The sequence below is a fragment of the Cygnus olor genome, chromosome 4 (genome assembly GCF_009769625.2).
Source record: "Cygnus olor isolate bCygOlo1 chromosome 4, bCygOlo1.pri.v2, whole genome shotgun sequence".
In the NCBI taxonomy this organism is placed as follows: Eukaryota; Metazoa; Chordata; class Aves; order Anseriformes; family Anatidae; genus Cygnus; species Cygnus olor.
In genome coordinates this window covers 7,538,154-7,562,635 of record NC_049172.1, presented here as the reverse complement: position 1 = coordinate 7,562,635, position 24,482 = coordinate 7,538,154, and the positions used below count along the sequence as shown (strand labels likewise).

At 40.6% G+C, this 24,482-nt stretch overlaps 1 protein-coding gene across 1 annotated transcript; it reads right to left on the bottom strand.

Annotated features, from left to right (window-relative positions):
- Nucleotides 1-1,901: 1,901 nt before the first annotated feature.
- EIF4E (eukaryotic translation initiation factor 4E) lies at nt 1,902-22,649 on the bottom strand. Its single transcript, XM_040556680.1, has 7 exons — nt 22,536-22,649; nt 13,920-14,026; nt 11,625-11,720; nt 9,602-9,665; nt 7,579-7,692; nt 4,958-5,097; nt 1,902-2,942 (listed from the first exon to the last, which is right to left on the bottom strand). The coding sequence occupies exons 1-7, from the start codon at nt 22,551-22,553 to the stop codon at nt 2,828-2,830; spliced, it is 654 nt and encodes a 217-aa protein (XP_040412614.1). The 5' UTR covers nt 22,554-22,649; the 3' UTR covers nt 1,902-2,827.
- Between the last annotated feature and the right edge of the window lie 1,833 nt (nt 22,650-24,482).

Here is a 24,482-nt window from a genome sequence, read left to right as displayed (position 1 = left end):
TGAGAACACAAACAACACCATTATATTCAGAAGAACATTATGCAGCACAAAGCTATTTGCAAGTTTGAGAGAACAAGGTTCATGGTCACTTGTTTTTTCTGGCAAGAAGTCACAGGCATCGGTTAGGTATTTGATAAAGCAAGTATGTAATTTAATTTTCACTCGAGTCTCCTAGAAACACAGCAATTACTATCTGAGCAACCTCAGATCAATCAACCTACTGCAAGTTTTCAAATTATGGTGCAAGTCAGCTGGCTGCTTAAATAGGCACAGGCTCAGAAACCTGAGACCACACTGAAAATACCATCAACCACCTTTCTAGATGAACAAAATGCAGCTACCCTGAACAATATTCAGTCTTGTAGTGAAATTAAACAAAAACAATACTCTATCCTTTTCACAAGAGCACTTGGTTTAAACTCAAAGTTCTTTACAAAAGGACAGCACTACCTACGTTTTTGAATTATGCTCTTTTTAGCAAGCCTAGCTACAGTGCTCCCAAATTACAGAGAGCTAGGCAAGAAGTTACGCACAGCTAGACAATCTAATGTTACCACTCAGGAAACCAGTTCATCTTAACTTTTCCAAGCATACGAACGTCACTGATTTAGGATGCACACTAGCTTATTAGGAAGTGTCAAAGCTGTTTAAGTATTACTTAGCTTGAGGTTGATGATACAGAACAGAAATAGTTTACAGAAACTTTGAGCTTACTTTAATTGAAGAGATGACTAACTGGAGCAGTAAGTTGGAAGACAGGTAGGGCCTACTACAGCCTATGAATGGTCCTGTTAAACAAACCCACCTTGCTTAGCACTCCTGCAGAATCAGGGCAGGCAACCAGTTACACCAGAACCCACAGAAACCAGCTTACAAACAGCCTAACAGCTCTGCACCTCCAACATCCATCCTGGTTAGTGACCAATACTGAAGGCATAGTATCATTAGATACAGATACCTACTCTACGTGTTTCTTCGAAATAGATGTAAGATATTCAGAAGCTAACATAATGCCTTTTTGGTATCACCTAATGCTCTACTTAACATATTTCTTAAAAAAAAACGTGCAAGAAAGTGTTTAAGTCTGTCTATGCAAGTAGAAACACTTCAGTGCCTTAATCAGAGGCAGATTTAAAAGCCTGATTAAACTAAAGCTTCATTACCGCAGTGACTAAACTTGCTTTGAGTTATCACTTAAAGACCAAAAAAACTCATACGCACCTGCTTTTAAGTTTAACTAGAGAGCTATATAGCCCTGGCAAGATCCTAAAGGACTAAAAATTAGGATATTAACAACAGCATTAATTTGCTGTATACTCTACTTTTATAAAGAGAAAGCTTCTTACACTGTACTCAAAACGAGAAGTTAACACCATGGCCTCCTCCAAAATTTCCCCCTAATGCTGCATGTCAAACAAACCTACATCTCCCATGGGATCTTTCAGACCAACATAAGTTTTGTTTCATAGCAAGACATGCGTAATAGCAAACTACCTAGTTCCTCATACTTCTGCTTTGCAGCCACGTCTCTATCTTGTGCGCTTTGCTTGTACTTCATATACTTAGAGTCATTCACTTCAGTGCTTTTAGTGTAGTTACCAGCTGCAAACAAACTGCCAAGTACCTTCAAATTTCTTGGTACGCACCAAAGTCAAAAGAGAAACAGCGCAAACCATAATCAATTAGACCAACCACTAAGAAAAAACAGTAGCCACATCAATATCATTTCACTTTCGTTTAGGGTGCTACCTAAGATTTATTAAGTTTCAATAAACTATAGCTCCAGACTTATCTTTCTTGGAAGACACTACAATAGAAGCCACAGCAGAGACCGCCTTGTCACAAGAAGTACAAATACTTGCTGTACAGATGGAGGAAAAAAAAGGACAAATCTAGTTGTCTAAAAGACAATTCACTGTACACATTTTATTTACAGTTTTGTACACTGTCTTAATATGAATGGGACCGCTTTTCTACTTGAGCCATTTTAACCAAAGCAAAATAACCTAAGTAATACAAAGTGTTAAAATACAGCATAAGATACAAAAACAGACATACTATTTCTAGTAAGGAATGTAAATTATGGTGTTACATTAAAAAAATCCACAATTATGTTTAGGAAATCACACAAACAGATCACTGATTTGACTGAAATGCATGAATTTGTATCAAAGCTTTGATGTTACAAAAAAACAAAAATTACCAAAGAATGCACAAAATTAATGTTTATTCCACCTTTGTCATATTCCCAGATTCTTCACCAATGTTACATGAGCAAAAACAACTGAAATCAAAATATCACTAATGTTATCAAATAGGGAAAACAAATAAATTAATCTAGCAGCCATCAGCATAGGTTACAGCAAAAGTGATGCTGTATAAAAAAATTGCTAGAAAACTGTATGCACCATACTCTTTTCCAAACCAGCAAAATGTTACTGCATACAATGCAAATGTAAAACAGAGTAATTTCCTGCAGGTACAGAAATGCAACTTTTCTGAATACTGTGGATAAACAAATGTTTTTTTGTAATAGTAATGTTTCTACCAAGCTATCACAGAGTGGGCCAGGAAAACATTTATGACTCAGGGGGGTGAAGTGTACTAAAATTCTGATTGGTAATGGTTACTTCAGCCAAAATAGAAAAAATTGAACACAGAAGTACAAGACAAAGGCGAATGAGACTTCTCACAAATCTTAGCAACATTTAGATGGAAATCAAATTTAAATGTAGTCCACTCTGCTTTTGAAGAGGCTTTGGTTCAGCTCCCAAATCTCGATTGCCTGACGCAGTCTCCTATGAAAGAATACTCAGAAGGTGTCTTCTTAAACAACAAACCTATTTTTAGTGGTGGAGCCGCTCTTAGTAGCTGTGTCTGCATGGGACTGGTAACCAATCACTATCTTTGGAGGAAGTCCTAATCTTTCCTTGTATACTCTCCTGGAGAACAGAAACAGAACAACAGTTTAAACACAATTCTTAGAAAGGAATTAGTAGCAGGACACCTGCTTTTAAGATCTCCTGACACTTCTGTGAGAAAATAGTTGCCTATTTAGAATCATTTTCTCAGGTATAAAGACTTTAAACAATTTTTCTAGCTTGTTGCATCAAAAAATCAGCTTACAGTTCTGTATGAACAATAACTTACCATATAAGTTAGGACAAGCTGTTGTCAAAAGAAATATGCTACATAAATATCAAGCGCAGGGATTCTGCTGATTTATGTGAATATTATTAGTATCATCAAGCCATAATCCCCCCCGCACAAGCAAAAGAGCTATTAAAAAGTCAAGGCCCACAGTTCCAGAGGTGATAAAGTAACCTAAACCAAATTAAAAAGCAATTTCCTGGAACACAGTTTTTTACCACTATACACATCACTTGAACAGACTTGCTGTCTTTTCTTTAACTACCTGGAGAAAGCAGGACCCCCCCCCCCAGCCTCCAGTTCCTTACAGCACTGTCATGGGCAGCTACCCAACAAGAGCTCTACGAAAAAGCTCAGCTTGGATCTTTTGACTTCAGAGACAGAGGCAGTAGTAGTCCCTTACACACTGTGTTGCTTAGAAAAGAGTAAGAGATGCAAGCCACTAACGGCTCTAGGTTGCAAGCTCTGACTAAACCACAGTCTGCAGCTGAACAGGCTTGTTCTAACAAAATTAGACACAAAGTTAATTATTTTAACTTACCCTGATCATAATGGGGCAGTTTACAGGACCATAACCTACTCCAATTTTAACTGTTAAATAAAAGCTTGATGTAGCGTCTTTGGCAATGTGACAGCAGGTAGTGGACTGTGTAGTGTCAAGTCTGTGTCAGTTTGCAAAAATCTCAACTTTTGCAGTTAGTTCTCTAACAGAGGTATCTTAGCTGTTTTGTTAATCATTAATGCCGTTCTAAAAAGTGCACTCTGATAACCTTACATCAAACCTCGCAGATATTTTCTACCAGCAGAAGATGCGTACCACAGTAGTTTGCCTATTGTTAATATTGTTAATCACCTTTCACGTCTGAACAAGATTGTACTGCCATTGAATTGTCACTGTAAGACTGACCTCACCAGATTCAGAGGTGCCCAAGGAGGGACGTGTCAAAAGAGCCATCCAATACGTGAGAAGTGTTAGCAATCTGCTATGCCTGACAGTTAAAGTTTGGCCTAAGACTGATTTGCTGAACTGGAAAGAGCCCGTACAAGCCACTGGAAATATTCAAGAGGCCTTCAATGACAAATTTAACACTAGCTAGCTTTGAAGCATTAGTATCACAGGAAAAGGAATCCATTGGCTTTAGCAATACTTACTAAATAGAAGAATACAACAGCATGTACCTTCCATAGTAGAGATGCATGATAATCTGAGATGGGTATGGTCTTCTACCACAAAAGACTAGAGCATACTATTACACATGCCAAATAACCTGTGAAACCCAGCATCATTTTATTTGCTTTATATTTAAACATACAAAAGAGACGGGAAAACATCTGTAGAGTTTTGTAGCACATCACTATCCAGCTATTCTCTTCCTTCAAATGTAAGGACATCCTGGTAAGTTTAAGACTTACAGCGACCTTCATCTCCTATTTCCAAGCATCGCTCTCCCAATAATAAGCCTACCAACGCTCTGTAGTTAGTTGTTAGCCACTGCATGCTGCAACAGAATCTACACTATTTACAGGCACTACTTACGATGCCTCATTCTGAAACAAAAATCTTCTGCTAAGATTTGTGTTCAATTCTTGATCATTTCTAAGCTACAGCAAATAGAGTACAGTGGTGCAAAGTTCCTATGTAAGCCCATAAAAACTACAGAAAGCAAGCAATTTTTTACTGAGTTACTTGAATTTGGAATACAGCTCTGCTCAGATTACATTTGCCAAAAGCACACATTTAACCAAGTTAACTGTCTTTAAATGCAGTTACTTCACATTTACCCAAGACGCAAGTGGCATTACTTACCCTATATGCGTAACAGCATCCCTGTTTTCACATTCAGTTGTCCATATTGCTATTTTATCACCCTTAGTTCTAACATTAACAACAGCACCGCATACATCATCGCTGTAGTCATCAAATGACTCCCCAATAAGGCACAGCAGCTACAAAATAAAGATTAACCATTAAAGTAGCAGTTCAAAGTCAGAATCCCACTTCACAGACAAAACACTGTGTACAAGAAGGACTTGGAGGAATATTATGGTTTACTGCTCATAGCCACGTGCATGGAACAATAAGCTTCTAGTTATCAGAGTATCGTACTAAAATTTCAAGCATTACAAGCAATTGTTAACTCAGTTGCAGTAGGGTATCTTCCTCAAGTTTCTCTCCTGTCCTGACACCTGCAAGTTCCGACAGATGATCATTTATGTCTCCCACTCTCCCAATCCAAAAACATTAAGAATTAAAGGAATATATTCTTCTTTCTAAAGTACACTTGACACACAGGTAGACAAATCTGAAGTTTTAGTAGTTTACATTCATTACCTGGGAAGAACCTGTGTAAAACTATTTGGGCAATGTGGCAGCTATACAAGATCCAACTTCAATTCTGAAATGTATCAATTCAAAGGTAAGTCAGACACCACTTTTCATCTAAGTTGCAATCTAATGAAGCATTATTTCCTATCAACACACTGAAGAAGCTTCAGCGCTCCCACAGACTCTGAAGTGGGTATCAGTCATTCTGAACAGTGTAGTGCACTTGCAACAATACAAGCATATGAATTACACAAGAATATCCCCACAGATTTCTAATGGCATTGGAAACGGCAAAGGCGGTAACACCTCAGGAACCTCAGATTAAGTTATGTCACTATGCAACTGTGAAAGTGATGCTTAAAGTTTTCACCTTTCAAATCATACAACAAGCAATTTTTAGATATTCAAAGCTGAACTTCTTGTAGTTATCCTTCTGCACACTGAAGTATTTATCGCCAAACAAATACTTGTTCGTTTCGCACATTACATGTTAAGTATACTGCCATTACATTAATTTTCTAGAATTGCTTATGACATTTGGAAATTCAACACTCTTGCAACATATTGAACAAAGCAGGTCTTTCAGCACCCCAGAGCTGCAATGGCTGACTTCATCAATGCAACAGAAAGTTACGTTTAACTACACACACTTTAAATGTTACACCCAACTGCAGCATGCACGTATTCACTGAGTAATGAAAGCCATAAATGTTTAAGGCTAAACCACTCATAAACATTCAAAAATACTCTTCAACAGCCTTGGCAGATATATAAGCAAAGATGACCACCACACTGAATAAGCACTACAGTCAAGGACATTTCTCATGAATGCTATACAAGAGGAAAAGTCTTCAAGTGATGTTTAGTTTACAGTTAATGGCAAAGATTCTTAGATTTTAATAAATATTTGTTCCAGAGGGAAGCGGTAAAGGAAGAAGCTTTGATTTTTATTGGAGATAGTTACAAATAATTATTGGAATTAGAAGTGACAGGATTGTTTTAGAGCATTTATCAGTCACCTGGCTATTTGGGCTGTGCCATTACTTGTTAGTACACAAAAAGCAAAGCCTAGGTCTATACAGACTGTATGCTTCCAATCCACAGCAAGTGGCTTTGAAGAGTCAGAATGACAGATATTCAGGTGGAAAGCCCAAATGCATACAGCCTGAGTCTTGTCTACTCATGTAGAATCACAGTGCCCAGTAGTATGATGTCCATCATCCTTTCCTCAAGTCACAATTACGGTGACTAGAAATATCCTAAATGCTCCTGTATTTGGACATCTTTGCTTTGATCCTGAAGGCCATTCTTCCCTTTCAAGAGGTAGAATGCTTTCCTCTCAAACAATCAGGGAAGAAGAGTAAAAAAAAAAAAAGCTATTTCTATGAAATTGCTTTGCATTATACTGCCTGTAAGAGATGCCCCTAGAACTCAGACCTTATTAGCATCTTTTAGACTACTCTTAGCTGTTTCCTAGATAGTACAGTTGTATTCTTTTCCACAATACATCTACTGCAACCTGTATCATCTCTAGAAATATATTTAATTTTCAAAAAAAATCTACCCCAAAACAGATAGTAGCAACGGGAAAGAAGTACTTTTACAGTATACAGGAAGCTTTTGCTATTCCTTCTTACCCTAGTGTTAGGACAAGTACAGAAAGAAGAAAAAACAAATCTGAAACTTGTTTCAGCAAAACCAAAACCTGGAAACCATCCACTCGTAAGAGTATTTGTAAAACAAACCATTATCCTTGAGCAGTTAAAATAAGTTTGGGAGTTACGTTCAAGACAAAGTATTACTGATAGCTCTGCAAATACGTCTAGTATACTCTGCAGGAAAAAGTTAGTACAATCATCCTTATCACTGCCCTTTGTAAGAAAGTATTCAGTAACATACAACTACACTGAGCATCAATTGGAAAAAATTGGAAAAAATCATGCTTCAAGTACAGCCTGTCAATAAAATACAGCCTGCATGTGGATGCTCTGCTGGCAGGAAATTCAAAGTTCATAGTGGCATACAGCAATAACAGAGCAGTTAAAGTGTTAACTATAAATAAAAGTTTCCTCAGTTGTGACTTTTAAGGCCATAATGCTTACTGTCTCTAGCCAGAAGCGATCAAGGTCACTTCGTCTCTGCTGCTTGGTTAGTGTAATTAGCCATCGGCCTCCTCGCTTGTTTTTCTCATCTTCCCACATGGGTTCAATCCCATCCTGCAAATAACAGTCAGAAGTTAAATCAGATTTGGTTTGCATTTTTCATCAGGAATAACCAAAAGACCAGTGATAGCTGAAACTGCACCAGAAGAAAAGAAGCGTATAGTTTAAGATTACATACCTGTCCAAAAATGGTCTCATACCAATACCAAAGCTCCACAACAGCTTGAAAATTACATTTTCTCTAGTGATTTTTTTTTTTGTTTCTACAGAAGATTCACAGCTCATGCAGAAGTTCTGGCCACAAAGTATTGCATTAAAAAAAACTGCGGGAACAGGCAAAGTCAAACACTTACTTTGTCCTCTCTGAAACCAGATAAAATTAGCAGCTACATTCTGGAGTCCTTATTTTAAATCTTGGACTCGGTGCAACATTGGCCAAGTGCTTCACTTACGTGATGATTACTTTGCTGAAAGATACCCTGGCAGGCTATCTCAATGACTTCCTGCACACACAGGCTGGGAATAAGAGGGTTTTAATTGCTAGGACCACAGAAATCAGCAGACCATTTAGAAGCAAGATGCAGTCTCATTCATGCTTTATCAATGGCCTGCACTGAATTTAATGACTTTGGATGCACTGATCCAGCGAAGAAGCTAGCTGCCACTCCCACACCAGCAGCTACGCTGCTCTTCAGGAAAGTTAGTCATTAAAAAAGAAGGTAAATGTCTAGACAGAAATTCAGATAAGAAGTGGCTATTGAGAGCTGCACTACACAACTTCAGCTGCACATCAATTAAGAGTTCAACATACAGGATGGAGCGGTGCCAGTTCACTTTCTCAAATTTAACACCCTCACTGACAGCTGCAGAGCTCAAACTTCATCACCTTTAAGAGGAACTCTTATGAGGTCACCACTGAAGGACAACAGCAGATCACCCATAAGCCCACAACAGCTGCCAATTTTATACCTGTTCCACACACTTGTTAATAATTAAGTTTTTGCTTATAATATGCAAACAGAATAGATGCACATAAAGACAAGTTTAGGATTCAGACAAAAACATAAGCACGACCCATCTGAAGGGCCCACTGTTTAACATTTACCGGTAACATTTCTCAGTCACCAAAACCACTGTTACCTCCCAAACCCAAGCAACACCATCTCTTCACTAACTCAAGCTGCTGGGATTTACAAATTGCATACAGCCTAATGAGGAGGCCCAGACAGTGGCTGTGTTTCATAAGGAAAGGAGGAACAAGGCATCAGTACTTACAGGATCATTTACGTATCAGAATCCAGAAAGGAAGATGTATGTTAGAAGCACTTGGTAGAGATTAGGATTTAATTTAGAGATCCAGATAAGATGCCCACTCCAGACAAGAGGCAGGATTTCACATGTAACTTCTCCTCAGCATTTCCTATTTCTAGCTTGTACACTGTCAGGATGCTTTAACTGCCAGCCTCATGTACAATTTCCTATTTCATGCATAAGGAATATAGCACTTAACTGGTGCTGCGAAAATTAATTATAGGAATGTTGTGCACCTGGCTAGTAGCATTCATGCAGAATACCACAGAACATTGCAATCTTGCATAGAGCTCACACATCTTAACTCACTTCACGTGACATTAACTGACAGGGCTGGAAAATCCTTTCACATCATATAAATTGAGACTTAATTATTCACACAAACAGACCTAGAGTGATGACAAACATAGCTGCAGATTAAAAAGTCTTCATGTTAAATGTTAAAGGAATTACTTGCATTTTCAGAACCACTGACTAACCATCTGATTTTCAGAGGGCACGTGTTTGAGAGTTCATAAAAATTAACACTTCCAGGACATCTCCAACTATGTTCCTACATGTCTGAAGCAAAACATTTGAACAGTGTCTTGCTTAGTTGGAAAACTATCGACCAACATCCACAACTGAAGAAAAAAATGGTTAGCAAGCATACCTTAAAGAGCGAGTAGTCACAACCAGGCATTAAATTACTAGAGAGCTGGATATGGTTGTATAAACTATTGGAGGGAAAAAAACAGGATTAAAAACTAAGCATTACTTTAAAATACAAAATTTTAAGAAGAAATTAAGACATGACAATACAAGAATTAAACATCATTATAGTTATTTCAGACGCAACTCTATCACCTCAGTATTTTTCAGCAGTATAAAAGCATTAGCTCTAAGATGTTCTGGGCTTACAGAAGCAGAATGGAACCTGGTTTATCAACACTTGCTGGGTTCTTATACCATAGTATTTTCCAGAAGTACCATTCCTTCTTCTAAACTTCCTTCTGACGATTATTAGAAACTTAACTCACTGAACTTTCATGGCAACAAAGAAAATTCTGTGTGCATGTGTATTCTATACCCATAGATGAAATAAGGATAACAATGTACACTTCTAAGGCTGCTCTCTCTGCAGAGTTATTTTAAGATGAACATTCACCTTGATCTTATTTACTACAGTACTCTATGGTTGAAGACTGTAGGTTAGGCCTGAGAGTTCAAATTGAAATAACTCGAACGGCAAGAACAGGTGACTGAATGAACAAACCAAAGGATACTCAAAATTAAATTCACAGCTATACAATTCAGAGCAAAAAGGCCAAAAGGGCATACAGTCTCTTCTTCTAGCAAGGAGTGGCATGCTTTTGTTTCCTGCACTGTTAAGGTCTGACTTCAGAAAAAGGCCCATGCACATCACAGTAAATTGCAGTCCAAGACCGACTAACATTCAGTCATGGTCCAGCGCTAAAAAGGAATCTAATTACTGTGATATCCTAACAACTAGGAATCGGGCACAGGAATTTAAAGAGCAAGTTAGGGATTTACCAGCTTTCCTCCTAAATTCACGTTAACCTTAATTTCTCCCCAAAACACACCTACTTCCCAGTCTGACCACTAGGGAGGCATAAATTCTCAGTTGCTGGCAACTGACTTTATACCTAGAACAGAGATATCTAAAACCTTAATTTTCCAGACCAGTCTTGATTATGACCTCAAGAACTTACACGTAACCAACTTTACTGATGAACTTAAACAATCTGACCTCTCATCACATACCCTGCAAATTACTATTTACAAAACCATCAGTCTCCCCCATGGCAGGAATGCACAAGCTGGTTGCAAGAACAGAATCCCACTGCTCTCCCTCTGACTACACTGATACTTGTTCAACATCTTCATCTGTTTCTTCCCTGATGGTGCAAATTTCACTGATCAGTTTAATTATTCCACACTTCGAGACGCCCTCTCTCCCTTACTGATGCCATCTGAAAGAACATACGCAACAAAAGCCTTAGGAACCCTAACACTCAAGGTAGCACATAGCACCTAGCAAAGACAGAGTATGTAGCACATTTTTCTATTCTCAGTCTCATGCCACTTACACAGAAGATTTTTTTCCCCATATTCCATCATTTCGGAAGGCAACACCTTCCAAGTCAGCCACCTGAATTTAACTGAAGCAAGCGTTTGGAAAGCACAGTGCTCCCTTCGCAGGCTTTGTTCTTGCTCTTCGAGCCTATCTAATTGTTTTTGCAGACTTGCAATTCAGAATGAAAGTAGCTTCTTTAACCTCTAATAAAGTTCTTTCAAGGATGCCATTAATTTTCAGTCTTCCAAGCACTATGCTCCAGATTCAGAAATTCTTGCATATCTGAGGTGAGCCAGCTATGAGAATTTAATGAGAGTTTACAAATTCATGTTAGTATGTAGAAAATCATACGTGTGTATTATTTATGTCACGTATACCATGTGTAAGCAGCGTTATCAGCGTTACAAAGTGCATTTGAAATAAAGAACTTCTCCAACTGCACTTAGTTCAAAGACCCCACCTTCAACTTTGTAAACAAATTTCAGACTATATCCGAGGAATTGCAATTAATGGAGTACTTTCTTTGTATATTTTGACTTTGGTATAAAACTTTGCTAATATATGCCAGCAGCGTGCAGATTGCAAAACCTTTACTTACGCCCAGAAGTCTTCAACAGTATCAAACTTTGAGATCAGACGAAGATTTGCTTGCCAAGTTTTGCTCTTGTCATTTTTAAAAAACCAGAGTGCCCATCTAAAGGGGAAAAGAATATAAAAAAATAGCATCTAGAAATTTAAGCACATTACAAATAAAATTCAGTATTGTGTATTATTATATCCAAATCTCAAGAGATAAGCGTGGAAGCCAATTTTCATCAATAAGCTACTTGAAAAACCTCAGTTCTCAAATTTAACTCTGCAAGTCAACAGTATTTGTGTTCAAGTTACAAGAATCGTGGGAGCATTGATCGTTCCCATTCAGGTATGTACTTCAAATACCTTTGGATCATTTCTATGACTCAACTTCTAAGCCGCAGATGTTTCTCCTCATTGCCACTGGTTAACTACAGTCTCCTACCACAAATAACCAATTATGATCTAAACCACCATCAACTAGTCAAACCAGGAACACAGCTCCCTTTCCCATAATTTCTTTAGGGAAGTTACAAAACAATTTTAATAATTCCATAGTTTTAAATAGGACATGAAAGTTTCCCAAGCACTCGTATACTAGGAGAACATAAAGAGGGAATCTGCTTTAAGCTCGTTGCTAACGGCAACCGTCTGTACAAAATCACCAACTTTAGCTCTATTTCAAGAGTTTAGAATTATAGACATGAAGATTAAATTAAAATTTCCACCCCATTTTCTTCAACATCATCTCCACTGAGTACAACACGTAGCATAAACTGAACCCTTACACTCAAAGATGTTCTTTAAGAATCTGAAGAGCACCGTCTAAAATGCTGGAACAGGATAACCTGGAGAGGCATTTAATAAAACAGGTTTATTTTTCATTTTGATCATTTCAGTAGTCTTGAGCTCACTCAAGTTAGCACTAGAGTGAATTTATCTTCCCAGAGTACTCCTGAAGTTACCTGCTGTCAATCTGTTGTTTTGTGGCCTTTCCTGACACTTCAAACCTTGTCTTAGAAGTTTACCATTTTCTAGTAATAGCCCCGTGACCACTTATAAGACAGTGTCAGCGACAATTTAAGCAAAGCATTTACAGGAAAAATAGGAAGGATAAAAGTAGACAGGAGAGAATAAGGGAAAAATGAAACGCACGCAGCACAGCACTCTAGTGCAGCATGATTCTCCATGTTTGCTCAACACTTACAGAAGAGAAAAGAGTAAGGGGGCCACTTGGCAGCATGCTCAGTTCGGGGCAGTACTTATCAACAGTAAGTACTGAGGACTCCACAGCAGCTCCTCAGCTCTGCAGCTTACTGCAGTTTGGGGAAAACTACCTCCTAGCTGCTCTGCTTGAAGTGTACATGTTCTGCTGGAGTCGCTTCTGCGCACATTTAAAGGAATTCACCCTGTTAAGCTTAAAGATTGCATTCCTGCAGGAAGTTGGTCCAAGTGCAGGTTTATCAAGAAGCTTTGTACTTGAGAAGTCCCCATTGTCTCTACAGCAAAGTCATAAAGCAGTAGCAGCTTACTAATTTAGGAAGCACCTATTTTTGCATGCTGAACACAGAATTTAGTAAGGAGGGCTTCAATTTTTCAGCATCTTAACTGTCAACTGCCGCTCCATGTTTTCCTCATTAAACAAGAGAATTCAAGTACCTTGCAGCTTTCTCTTAATGAGACTTTGACACAAACGCACGTATTACTACTTCGCAGGGTTTCTTCTGCTGTGCTTCCTACAGGTAATGACATTGTAACTGCAGACACCAACCACTCAGATGATCCAAGTCTAATAATAAGCTCTTAGGCTGACTCAGTTTCTACAACTTCCTGTTCTAAATGAGAGAAAAGTCGTAAGATATGAAGAAGTAAGCCCAAGAAGAAATATGAGAAGCCTTTACAACTGCACCTTAATTGCCAGAAGTATGAGGCAGAACAGAAGGACCTTCAGTTCTGCTCAGCAATAACTTCATCTCAGGCATCAGCTTCTTAAAACATATCAGACAACAAAAGCAACAAAATCTCCACTTGCCTCTGCCTAAATAGGAAGCCTGTACTTTCTCATTGCCTGTCTGCAGAAGTTCCTTGCTGCAGTATGAAAACTTAGAAAAGATTTCAACTTCCATGATAACACTCTGAAAAGGCTCTAAATTCAAACAGGATCAGACTACATTTTCTCTACACCCTCATTCATTGCAAAGATCTTCAAAACACACTCAAAATGCTGCTAGAAAACAAATAAGGTAAACAAGACATTTGGAAAGCCACAGGCATTCTTCCATCTTTGGCAAGTTTTCCATCATGCTTCTGTACTATTTACCTGTTTTGTAGTGGATGCTTAATATACTGTTCAGGGCTGGCAACCTCCTGAGTAGGTGCTGGCTCGGTTTTTTCCTCTTCTGAAGGCTGAGGGTTGGGAGTGGTTTCCTGTTTGAAGAAAGGAGATTAATAAGTCCCTTCTCAATTTTTATTGAGGTCCCTCGGTTCTTTCAAGTAACTTTAAGACTACTAAAGCTAAAAATTTCCTCTAATTCATCTTGGACTTGGGGGGGCAAATCACACCACAGCAGCAGAATTTGCATCCCTTTATTCTTCGCCATCTGAACGGGTCCAATAATACTAGCTGCACGAATTCACGCTCTGCTCTCTATTGACTTGCTTCCTACACCATTCGTTTCCATCTCTGTTTACTTAATTTGAGACAGCTCTAAGTGTGTTAAGATGAGTTATTTCAGGAATACACATTATGGTACGTTATATAGAATATGCGCCTCTAAATTAATTCCCAGGACAATCATGTTTCAGAATGAAAATGTGAACTTTCGGATCAGACAAAGCATCACTGGAAACAGACATACAGTCCTTGCTTATTTAGCAAAAAAACGTGTTATTACAAGTCTGAGACGTGACCAGAACTTTCAGGTCTGAAATCAGGTATCATACAAAATGGTAGGTAGCTATCTTTATTTCAATATCACTGCTAACAAAGCTTCAGGCACCAAACATACATGTCTAAATTATTAGCTCTTGAACGTCAAACTGAAATTTAATTACACGTATGGTTTACCACAGATTAGGCTGATTCCATGTATTATTTTCTCAAATCTCCAGAGAGTACTAGAGATGTCAAATATACTTTAACACAAAGAAGTGAAATAATATATTCCCTTTGCATGGGAAACCCCTCAAGCTTGTCACTTGAGAAACCACCGTGTCAGGTTTGAAATTCTAATGCCATTCCTTCAGAAAAGGAAACAAAGCGTTTTTGTGAGGCCAACGCTCCCCCAGTTACCATCATCTCTCCCTAATCTGCAGTCCGCACTAGAATATTGCCGACAAGAAACGAGGAATAAAGCTCATTTCCTACAGCTACCAGGAAAAAAAAAAAGCCCATAGAGCTGCACACAAACCACTTCGGTATATATAAATATAAGCCAGTATTAACTACAGCAGGTCCAAAGACTCTAGACATTCCTTAGAGCAGCAATACAAAGGTAGTACTTAAAACTGAACTTAATCTTTGTGGTCTTAAAAGAATAAAGCAGCATACGAGTGGATTAAGGAAATTAGCGGATTAAATCAGTCATCTAATTAAGGGAGCAATTTCCAGTTTATCATCGCCGAAGCTGCTGAAAAGTGGAATGGATTTCAAGTGATAACAGCCAACACTTCTTAACCTTCATGGGACCAGTTGGCAAACTCTTCAAGTCACATCTAGAGATCTGGCCTAACACAGATTTTCCTTTCATTATCAATGTATCAAGCACCATTAATTAAGCACAGCAGTACGTTTTACTTCAGAGAAATTACACTGTTAAGCTCAGGAAAGAAAACCCAAACATGCTTAGTTTAACTAGCAAAGATCTCAGTTCAAAAGCTAACCATAATTTCTGTCACATTTGAGAATGCCTTCGTACACCCCCATGCTCACAGTGAAAAGACTGAAATGAGAAGGCCTAACAGGGGCAGCGGCAATTAGGATACTGCTTTGATTTACTCAGTACAAGGGGCAGGTAGTAATGTTTCCTGCCTCTTACAAGAAGAAATGCTTTCTCAAGATTCCCTAATGAGAGCCATCACTGACAAACCCACAGACACACAGTGTTAAGCAATCTGTCAAATCTCATTCAGTGTTACAAAAAAACGAAACAGCTCTGCAAAAAAATTAAAATTTGAAGCACTTGCTGACGCTCTACCTGAATAAAATTTCTAGTGTCAGCCCCATCTATTTTAATTTGATGCAATCAGATATACACCTTCTCCCTTAAGCACACAGGATGGTCAATGCACAGAGGCTGTGAAATACACATAAGAGGTATTTCAGTATCTCCCTTTCAGTTACAGCTTGCATTATACTACAAGAGGTCAAGACATTACCAATAACCACAGTTTAAGTGCTGCCCGATCTGTGACTTAGAGTTAGAGAAAATAGATGTGTAAAAAAAAAAATCAGAAGAATCTTATTGGTGTTTTAGAAGTAAACTAAACACAGGATTTTGTGATAATGCTTGTTTTCATTCACAGTGTGACATCTAATATTTAGAATTGATTTAGAAATGCTATTGCACTGAAGATTTACATCCCAAGGACTCTGACAGGTGCAGAGCATCTTCCAAAAAACACTTTCAGTTGAAAATCTCATTCACATTTGCTCAGAAGATAGCTGTCACCATACAAAGGGTGGATCCTAATGTCTCCCTTGTCACTCCTCTAGAAGTACAACAATCTAAACCGAAAGAATCAATACAAAACTATCGCCATGTATATATTATTAGCCCTGCACATGCTCAATTTCACATTTTTTAATACAAGGCAGTATTAGAAAGAATTAAGGTAGCACCTGCAGACAACACAAGAACCTGACAAGCCCCAGTGCCTTCCCTGTGTACTGATGGTCACCCTTCACAGGTGAACATTTTGGGCTCTTGCCCGAAACAGCACACGACAGCTTGCTGCCACAGCTCAGGATTACACAGCTCCCCTCAAGAACAGAGCCAGCCAGAGGAGGAATTTTTCGGGACCAGGCTGCCCACTGAGGATAGGCACAGCTGCACACACCATAAACTCGGGAACAGGTGTGAAGCTGCAAGCAGAGCTTTTCTGGTTGGTCCCAGACAGAAGCTTAAAGGAGCTAATTTGTGCTACCATTTATTTCCCTGTGCTGTCAAACAGAAAACAATTTTTAGCTATTTAACCATACCAGCTCCCATGTCTTTTCATCTCGCATTTACCTCCTCATTCTGACCAAACAGAAATATTTGTACAGCAATGCATTTCTCATTAATCAAATACAAAGCATGCAAGTTCACTAACTGGCAAAGTCCCTTCCTTGCGCCCAACCTCTTTCCAGGCACTGAAATTCAACAGCAAGCCCCAAGCAAGCACCTAACACACGTTTTCAATGATTCTGTGGATACAGCATCACTTAAAGTTATGCTGTATACATTTTTAACAACTCACACCTTGAAATCTTGCAGTTGCTACACTACTAACTTAAAGCCAGATCATCTCTACCAGCAGTTTCTGGATTTCCAGATTAAAATTAATTCGTAATATTTTACTCTTGCTCATAACCAATGCATCTTTTAACCTAAAATTGACTTTGCGTCTACTATTAAGCTAAGCCATCACTGGGTTTGCTGCTTTTAAAGCAGACGTAATAAAAACAGGTAGCATTACCAGCTAAACTGGAAAGCTTCATACGGCCAATCCTGCTCCTCACGCACAATACAGCACGTAATTAAGAGTGACATTTATTCACTACCCACATGCTTTTTGATGTAGGAATGAACCTGCAGAAGTCTATGAAACATTCGCCTACTCAGCATTTAATGACTGTGCGTATCTGCACGTTACTTGCCTTCTGACACTTGTCGCTTTAATTACTGTTACTCACTCCTTCTCCGCAGCGCGTAATGGCCAACATATCAAAGGAAGGTGTGCGTGTCACGGGGACAGGAAGTAAGGGCTACTTACTGAAAAGCTGCGTAATCAGGTTTGGCTATTTAAGAGAATCGACTAGCTCTACCAGGTCTCACCCAGTGTTTTCAGGTGCTGCCCAGACCTCATTCTGGTCGTTTAACAACCTACAGGCGCTGGTCAGGAAGTCCAGTTAGAAGAGACCTTCATGTCCCAGCAGGATGCCACTTCGCACTGCTAGGCATTCCTGCTGAAAGTTAAGAGAACTCAGCTTGTGGAAGAAGCCTGTGAAGTTTTCTTGCATTAAACCAAGATAAGTTACATCCAAGAGGTTCCACCTCCTTGTTTAGGGTTTCCAGCAGAACAAGAGAAATGCACGTTCCAGTCAGCAGGCGTCTAGGGCAAAAGCATGTCACTTATCTCTGGGCGCTTACTGCAGATAACTGCTACTACACTGCACTTACGATAACAATTCACAAAGTACAAAAACCGAGACCTATTTATATCGAATACTCTGGACAAATAAAGGGATTTAAGCCCACCCACAAATAAGCATGCATTTTAAGAAAACAAAATAAACGCTGTATTCTTACGAGCAACAGGAACTGAAGGACTGATACCCAACTCTTAGGAATGAATACACAGGTAAAAATCCTATGCGTATTACTAGATGGCATAAAGGTACCAACAGCCACCTACTAACAAATTAAGCACTGTTAAATAGCTTTCCAGACACCAGGACAAATTCTAGGCATGACATAACCAAGGCCTAATAGGGAGCAACTATCCTAACAGCATACACTATTACTTAGAACACCACAGATTTTTAGAAAGGCATAGACTGTTAGAACACAAATTACGACATGATTTTAACAGTGACATCCCACCAAATTAGAACAGAAATGCAACGTGTACAGGAGGACAAGAACAAGGGACTGAAGTAGGAGAGTCACACACTTCCTCCAGAGTTCAAAGGACACACTTTGTTTTACAGAAAATATAATCTTGGCTTTTAAAAGCAGCGAAAGATTACAGCCCTTTCGACTTCTGAAACAGTGGTTACATATACTTAAATGTATCCATCAAATTTTCAACGTTTAACTCACAATCTTATGACTGGAATTAGTCGAAAGGTTACATGGTAGATGAAAACATTTCAGTGTCTTTTTTTCTACCTGTAAAAGCAGGCTGCCCGTGTGCTACCATATCTCATGCCAGTCTGCACACTGCTGCTGCCCTGGCTACTGGAACATGAAATCTATAGGTGGAATAAGATGACTTGTAACACCTAACACTAAATAATATAAGACACTCAGTCAAGAAAACAAAAGCTTCCAAAAAAATGCAGAGAAGAGTTCAGATGACTCGAGGAACAAGGGCCATCTGTAAAACTTCTCATCTCCCTTCATCCCCACTTCTGCAACAGACACAAGAGCACCCCAAATTCCTGCGAGCACACCGAGCCACTCTTACAACCAACTGGAATTGTACATTGGCTGAAAAATTAAGACAATCAATTTTCAGAAATGAATTTAAAACTATTTTATAGCATATGGATGCTTAGGAGATCAGTCTTCAACCACAAAAAGAAAAACAAAGTCCTGGACATATCACTGGTATGCCCGATTACTGTAAAGCATGAAATGTACACAAGGTACTTGGACAAACAGCACTGGATGCGAGAAAAACTGAGTGCTATTTAAAAGATTATTAATTTGAACAACTGTTCTGCACATCTAGAAAAAAAACTTAAAACAGTAAAACTTCACTGTCTTACATCCACTATATAATAAATGACAAAGTGTCATTTATTTGCAGGCATTAAAAACCACCTACAGTACATAGCACATTTAAATCTGTAGACCACACTTGTAATACCTTTACAGCACGAACAATTTAAAACAGACTAGGTTTTAGGACTTTAGGAATGAGCGGCTACTTAAAAGTTTCTAGTTTAAAAATAGCTTTAAAAAGAGATTCATTTCATTGAGGAAAAAGTCATTAATTCCCTTTTAAAATCTGTATTTCCCTTTCACACTGCAGGCTGTCTACCAGCATCCTGCATCTGATTTCCCTCTGTCCCCTCAAAATTCACACTGATCTTTACAAAGCTGCTGAAGGCGTCACATTTTGTCATCAAAATTTCCCATGCCCTCCACACCTGCAGGTAGTATCAGAAGAAGCAACACGATTCAGTCTCATATGCTATTTTTATGCATTAGCTTGAAATAAGTTTGAAATTTTATATGCTCTGTGAAATACACTTGTTCGTGAATTGCTTTCAGAAAAATGTTTATCTCGGTTACAAATCATCTAACGCCTTCCTTCTTTTACAGTACTATAGGAAGCTTTGTATTCAGTCAGAAAGGGAATTTACAGTTAGGAAGTCAGCTTGTTATTGAAACTCTCAACCAGTACCCGAGATACATTTATCCTGCATTTCAGAAACATGCAGGAACAAGTGTTCACTGTACTAAACCTGAATACTGTACTGATTTCAGCCACAGCAGGTCACTGACATCACTTCAGCAGAAAGACCTGCTTCAGAATAAGTCTGAAGTTCAACCTGACCTGCATTTAATTTACATACTAACTGTCTGTCACTAATACAAAATAAATACCTTTCAGCATACCTTGTATTTCAGGAGCTATTTTGAACTTCCTAGAACGTCCAGGCTCTACGCCACTATGTCTGCAACCCCTCAGAAGTAGTATTATTTCGTTTAAAGAAGGAGCAGTTTAGCTTTGAGCCCTACCTATTGATGATTAGTTGTATAAACAAGCACTTTTCAAGTTATACGTAACTTGAGTTTTACCTGCATACCTTAGCCTTGAAATGGGGAATTAAGTTCTTAAGAACTGCACTTGCCCAGGTGTAAAGGTAACTGTCACAAAACAAAGCAAACAAGCGCGATGCCCATTTCCAATATGAGCGATAAGGGATCAGGTGCTCCCATCTGAGTTACTTCCACGCAATTTATCCCCACTTGCAAGTTAGCCTCTGCATGGCTACATTTTAGAGTCACCTTTGGTAAACTACTGTTCACTAAAGCGTTACTATTGGTTTTGTTGTTGACTTTGTGGACTTCTGCAGGGTGTTATCTTATCACATTTACTCCTCAAAAGCTACAAATACAAGCACACTAATAGGAGACACTTCTGCATATTCTGGCAAATTAATCTGGAATAGTCTTAAAAGAGCAATCATCTGGATAGCACAAGATAAGCTGACAGCCTTAACCTTTCAGTTTCGCAGAGGTTCAAGTTTTCCCTGCAGTGAGGATATAAACCCCTTTGCAGTGGGTTTATATTTACCTAGAACAATCTTCCTGTTCTTCGCAACTTCCATGGAACTCCTTACAGTACCCTAACATCAAGTCTCAATATTCCTAAATAGCTTCAATAGTTTTTCCAGCCTCTTAACTAGACATAAAATGCATGTTACATTTGAGAACACGCACGTTCTATAAACATCGCTGATTTTAGCAGGACCCTGCATTTAAAAAGAAATGCATTAATGAGTGCTCTGCATTGGCAGAGATACATTTTCACACTACGGAAACATCACATAGGGCTAAGAGGGACAGCTGATACTGCCCTTTTCTTTCACTCCCTAGCCTATTTTCCCCTTTGACTTAATTAGCGAATCGAGGTTACCTTGCAGTTGCACAAAATACTTCTTGCAGTAACTTCTACCACGTTTGCTAAAAAAGACATCTCTACAAACCTAGGTCCAGATTTTGAAGGTCTGCAAGAATGCTCCCTGTGATCACATTGTAATCAAATCCCTAAACACACACACAACTAATCTGTTCAATTGAAAATCACACAGTATTTTTGCAACATCAAGCATCTATGATCTCAGTTACAATGTAGGTCTAACTCGAAGCGTAGGTAGGAGACTTGTGAGCCACCTGAAAGGATAATAAACAGAAATTATTTAAGTAAATTTGAAAATAAACATGTACCACTGATATTTGTTTCTTTAAGTCGAGTATATTTTAAATAGAGCAGAATATTCAACCCCTGTGTTACTAAGTGTTTCCCTATCCTCTAGTTTTACTGGGGCAGCACAGCAACTACTGCACAATAAAGTGGATCTGGGGAAGCAAACTTGTTGGGAAATGGTTTAGTAAAATTAATTATTTTGGGCTAAATAAGGCCCCAGGTCTAGTTTGACATACAATCACATGCTTGTGCAAAATTCAATGCAGAGAATAGTGTGGAAACAGGCTTGTGCCAGCACCCCGGCCAAGAAAAGTCAACGCCGTGCCTTTAGCGTCACTTCAATTTCTTATGGCCATCAAACTTCCAAGTTATTTACCACAGCACCTGCTGAGCTCCACGACCATCGCTGAGCACCGAGCTGCCGCAAAGGCCTCACCTTTGGGAACGCGGGCCATAACCCAACGATCGCATTTTGGACACAAAACCAAGCGTTTGACCCCGGCCGGCGAGCAGGGGAAGGCTGCTGCTGGCCATTTACCTCACTGCGGTGACGACCCATAACGATCCTTTTGAGAACTGTCAAGGGATTTACAAACGCTGGGGAACTTTAATCTTTCTTGTAAGTAAAAATCGGGGTTCTTTATTTGTTATGGGGGGAAAATCACGAGAACCAACCCGCTGGAGCACAAGACCACCTCCCTTACAAAAGGTAATAAATTTTTACGTAAGAGCAGCACTGACGGAGCCCCCACCCCCTCTCTCTCCACACCCGAGGGTCCCCATCCCGGGGTGCCCCCAGACGGCGGGGGGACCCCAACGCGAAGCCCGGCCCCCCCGCCCGCTGCCATGCGGGGCCGCCCGCCCGCCCGCCCGCCGCCGCCGCAACATGGCCACCCCCGCCGCGCCGCGTGAGCCGCCCGGCGCCGCCCGCACCCCCCGGCCCCGGCTCCCACCGGGGAGAAGCGGCGGCGGCGGCCGGGGGAGGCTGAGGAGGAGGAGGCTGAGGAGGAGGAGGAGGAGGAGGCTGAGGGGAGGGAGGGAGGGAGGCGCGCGGCGGCGCAGCGCTCACCGGCTCCACGGTCGCCATCTTAGGTCGGTCCGGCCGCACCAGCCCTGCGGGGCGGGGAAGGGGGAAGGAGGAAAAAAAAAGCTCCCGACGCCATTGGCCGGCCGGCGTCACGTGGGCCCGGCGGCCGTTCGGGGAAGGGGGGAAGGCTGGCGCCGCCGGGCGCCGGGCGCGGCGCGGTGGCTGGTGGGAGTTGTAGGCGCGGAGCCCCCGCATGCTGCCGCGTGGGGAGAGGCGGGAGGCGTCCCGGGGGCTGAGGGGGGGGCGGTGAGAGCTTCGTGAGCAGCAGCTGAGGCGCTCGGTGCTATAAATCGCTCAGCGGAGGCCAGCCCAGTGCTTTGGATCGCCTGCCTCACTTGTTCTGCGTGCCTCATTTGTTCCATGTGCCCAATGTGCGTTGTTTTGTTCTGCCTTTTGCTCCTCCACATGGTGGATGTGCACCAACATGGTGGGGCTCACTGAATCAGTCCTTACGGTTGGAAAATACCTCCAAGATCATCTGGTCCAACTGTCACCCTACCACCAATGTCACCCACTAAACCATGTCCCTAAGCACCAGGTCCAACTTTTCCTTGAACACCCCCAGGGACGGTGACGCCACCACCTCCCTGGGCAGCCCGTCCCAATGCCTGACTGCTCTTTCTGAGAAGAAATGTCTCCTCACTTCCAACCTGAACCTCCCCTGGCACAACTTGAGGCCATTCCCTCTAGTCCTATCACTAGTTACCTGTGAGAAGAGGCCGAGGTGTGCTGGAGAAGGGGAGGGAGGAGTGCTTTCCACCCTAAGAATGAGCCAGGTTTGACACTTAAGGGTGCTGGATGCTTAAAGGTTAAGAGTAAGCTGACAAGCCCTGGACACCTGGTCCGATCACCTAGATCAGGGACTTGGTCAAAGCATGCTGCAGGTCCCCCCCAGCTCGTGTGTCACGGGAACAGAAGCCAGCAATGTCCATCCACGTCTGTTCCCAGCACAGAAATGAAATGTGCCCAGGGTGTGCAGGCTGGGAAGGCACAGGCACATAATGCTACCAATTGAGCACTTTGCTGGCAGATGAAGCACAGAAAATCACGGCTGGCAGACGTGTCTCTGTCTGGCACAAAACAGACTTTCCGCAGTAATTCAGACTGTCAGGAATCGTGCCTAGCTCCATGGATGTGCCTGCACAGGGGCAAGGGCTGCCAGGGCACTGCGTTGCTTAAGGACAACTCCAGTTGGCTCCCGCCCTCCTGGGGACATTGGTCTTTGTATCTGTAAGCCCCTCTGGCAGTTTAAAGCACTGCGAGGCACACTGGGGCATGCTGTCCTCCAGCCAAATGTCTACCACTTGGTGGGCCACCGAGCAGTTTGGGTTTTAGCAGGTCATGCTTGCACATGAGCTGCCTTACAGATGTGTCATCTTCCCTTGGTGTCTGAAACTACAGAGGCAGGCTGACATCCAGCATTTGTGTGTCAGTAACAACCATAAAGCTAGTTTACTAAAGGGCTATGTTTCTGGGAGAGCAATAGTGTTTGTTCCTATGCTCAGAAGATAATATCTCTAAATACAGAATCCTTAGAGATGGGGTCCTCTTAAAGAGAGGAGAAGACATAGGTGAAAGGGCTCTCATTTAAAATCTGAAAGGTCTTGACATTTTGCTGATGTTTTGCTTTTTGTTCCGCTATTCTAGCTCAGTCCCATTCCACTGCCAGTTAGAAGTGTATTTCTAACCACAACTACAGGGGTTGCAGCAGCTATATTTTCCCCACCCTTCTTGGCCATTGATTAAATAAATTAGGAGTCCTGAGAAATTTATTCCAACCGCTGTGGAAGAAAAACATTGCTTTGCTGTGTGCAAATAGCAGGGTTCAGGTTCTCACAAAATGAGACCTACCACAGCTCAGATTTTTGATGGTTTCACAGGAGATCAAAAGATGTCAAGGTTCCAGCACCCCTAATTTACAAGGAGGGT

Excerpts from the sequence above, each read along its gene's own strand:
- EIF4E (XM_040556680.1), bottom strand. Across the intron at positions 7,693-9,601 it reads GTGACTACTCGCTCTTTAAG|GATGGGATTGAACCCATGTG; the intron begins GTATGCTTGCTA and ends TGTTATTTGCAG. Across the intron at positions 2,943-4,957 it reads GATGCTGTTACGCATATAGG|GAGAGTATACAAGGAAAGAT; the intron begins GTAAGTAATGCC and ends TCTGTTCTCCAG.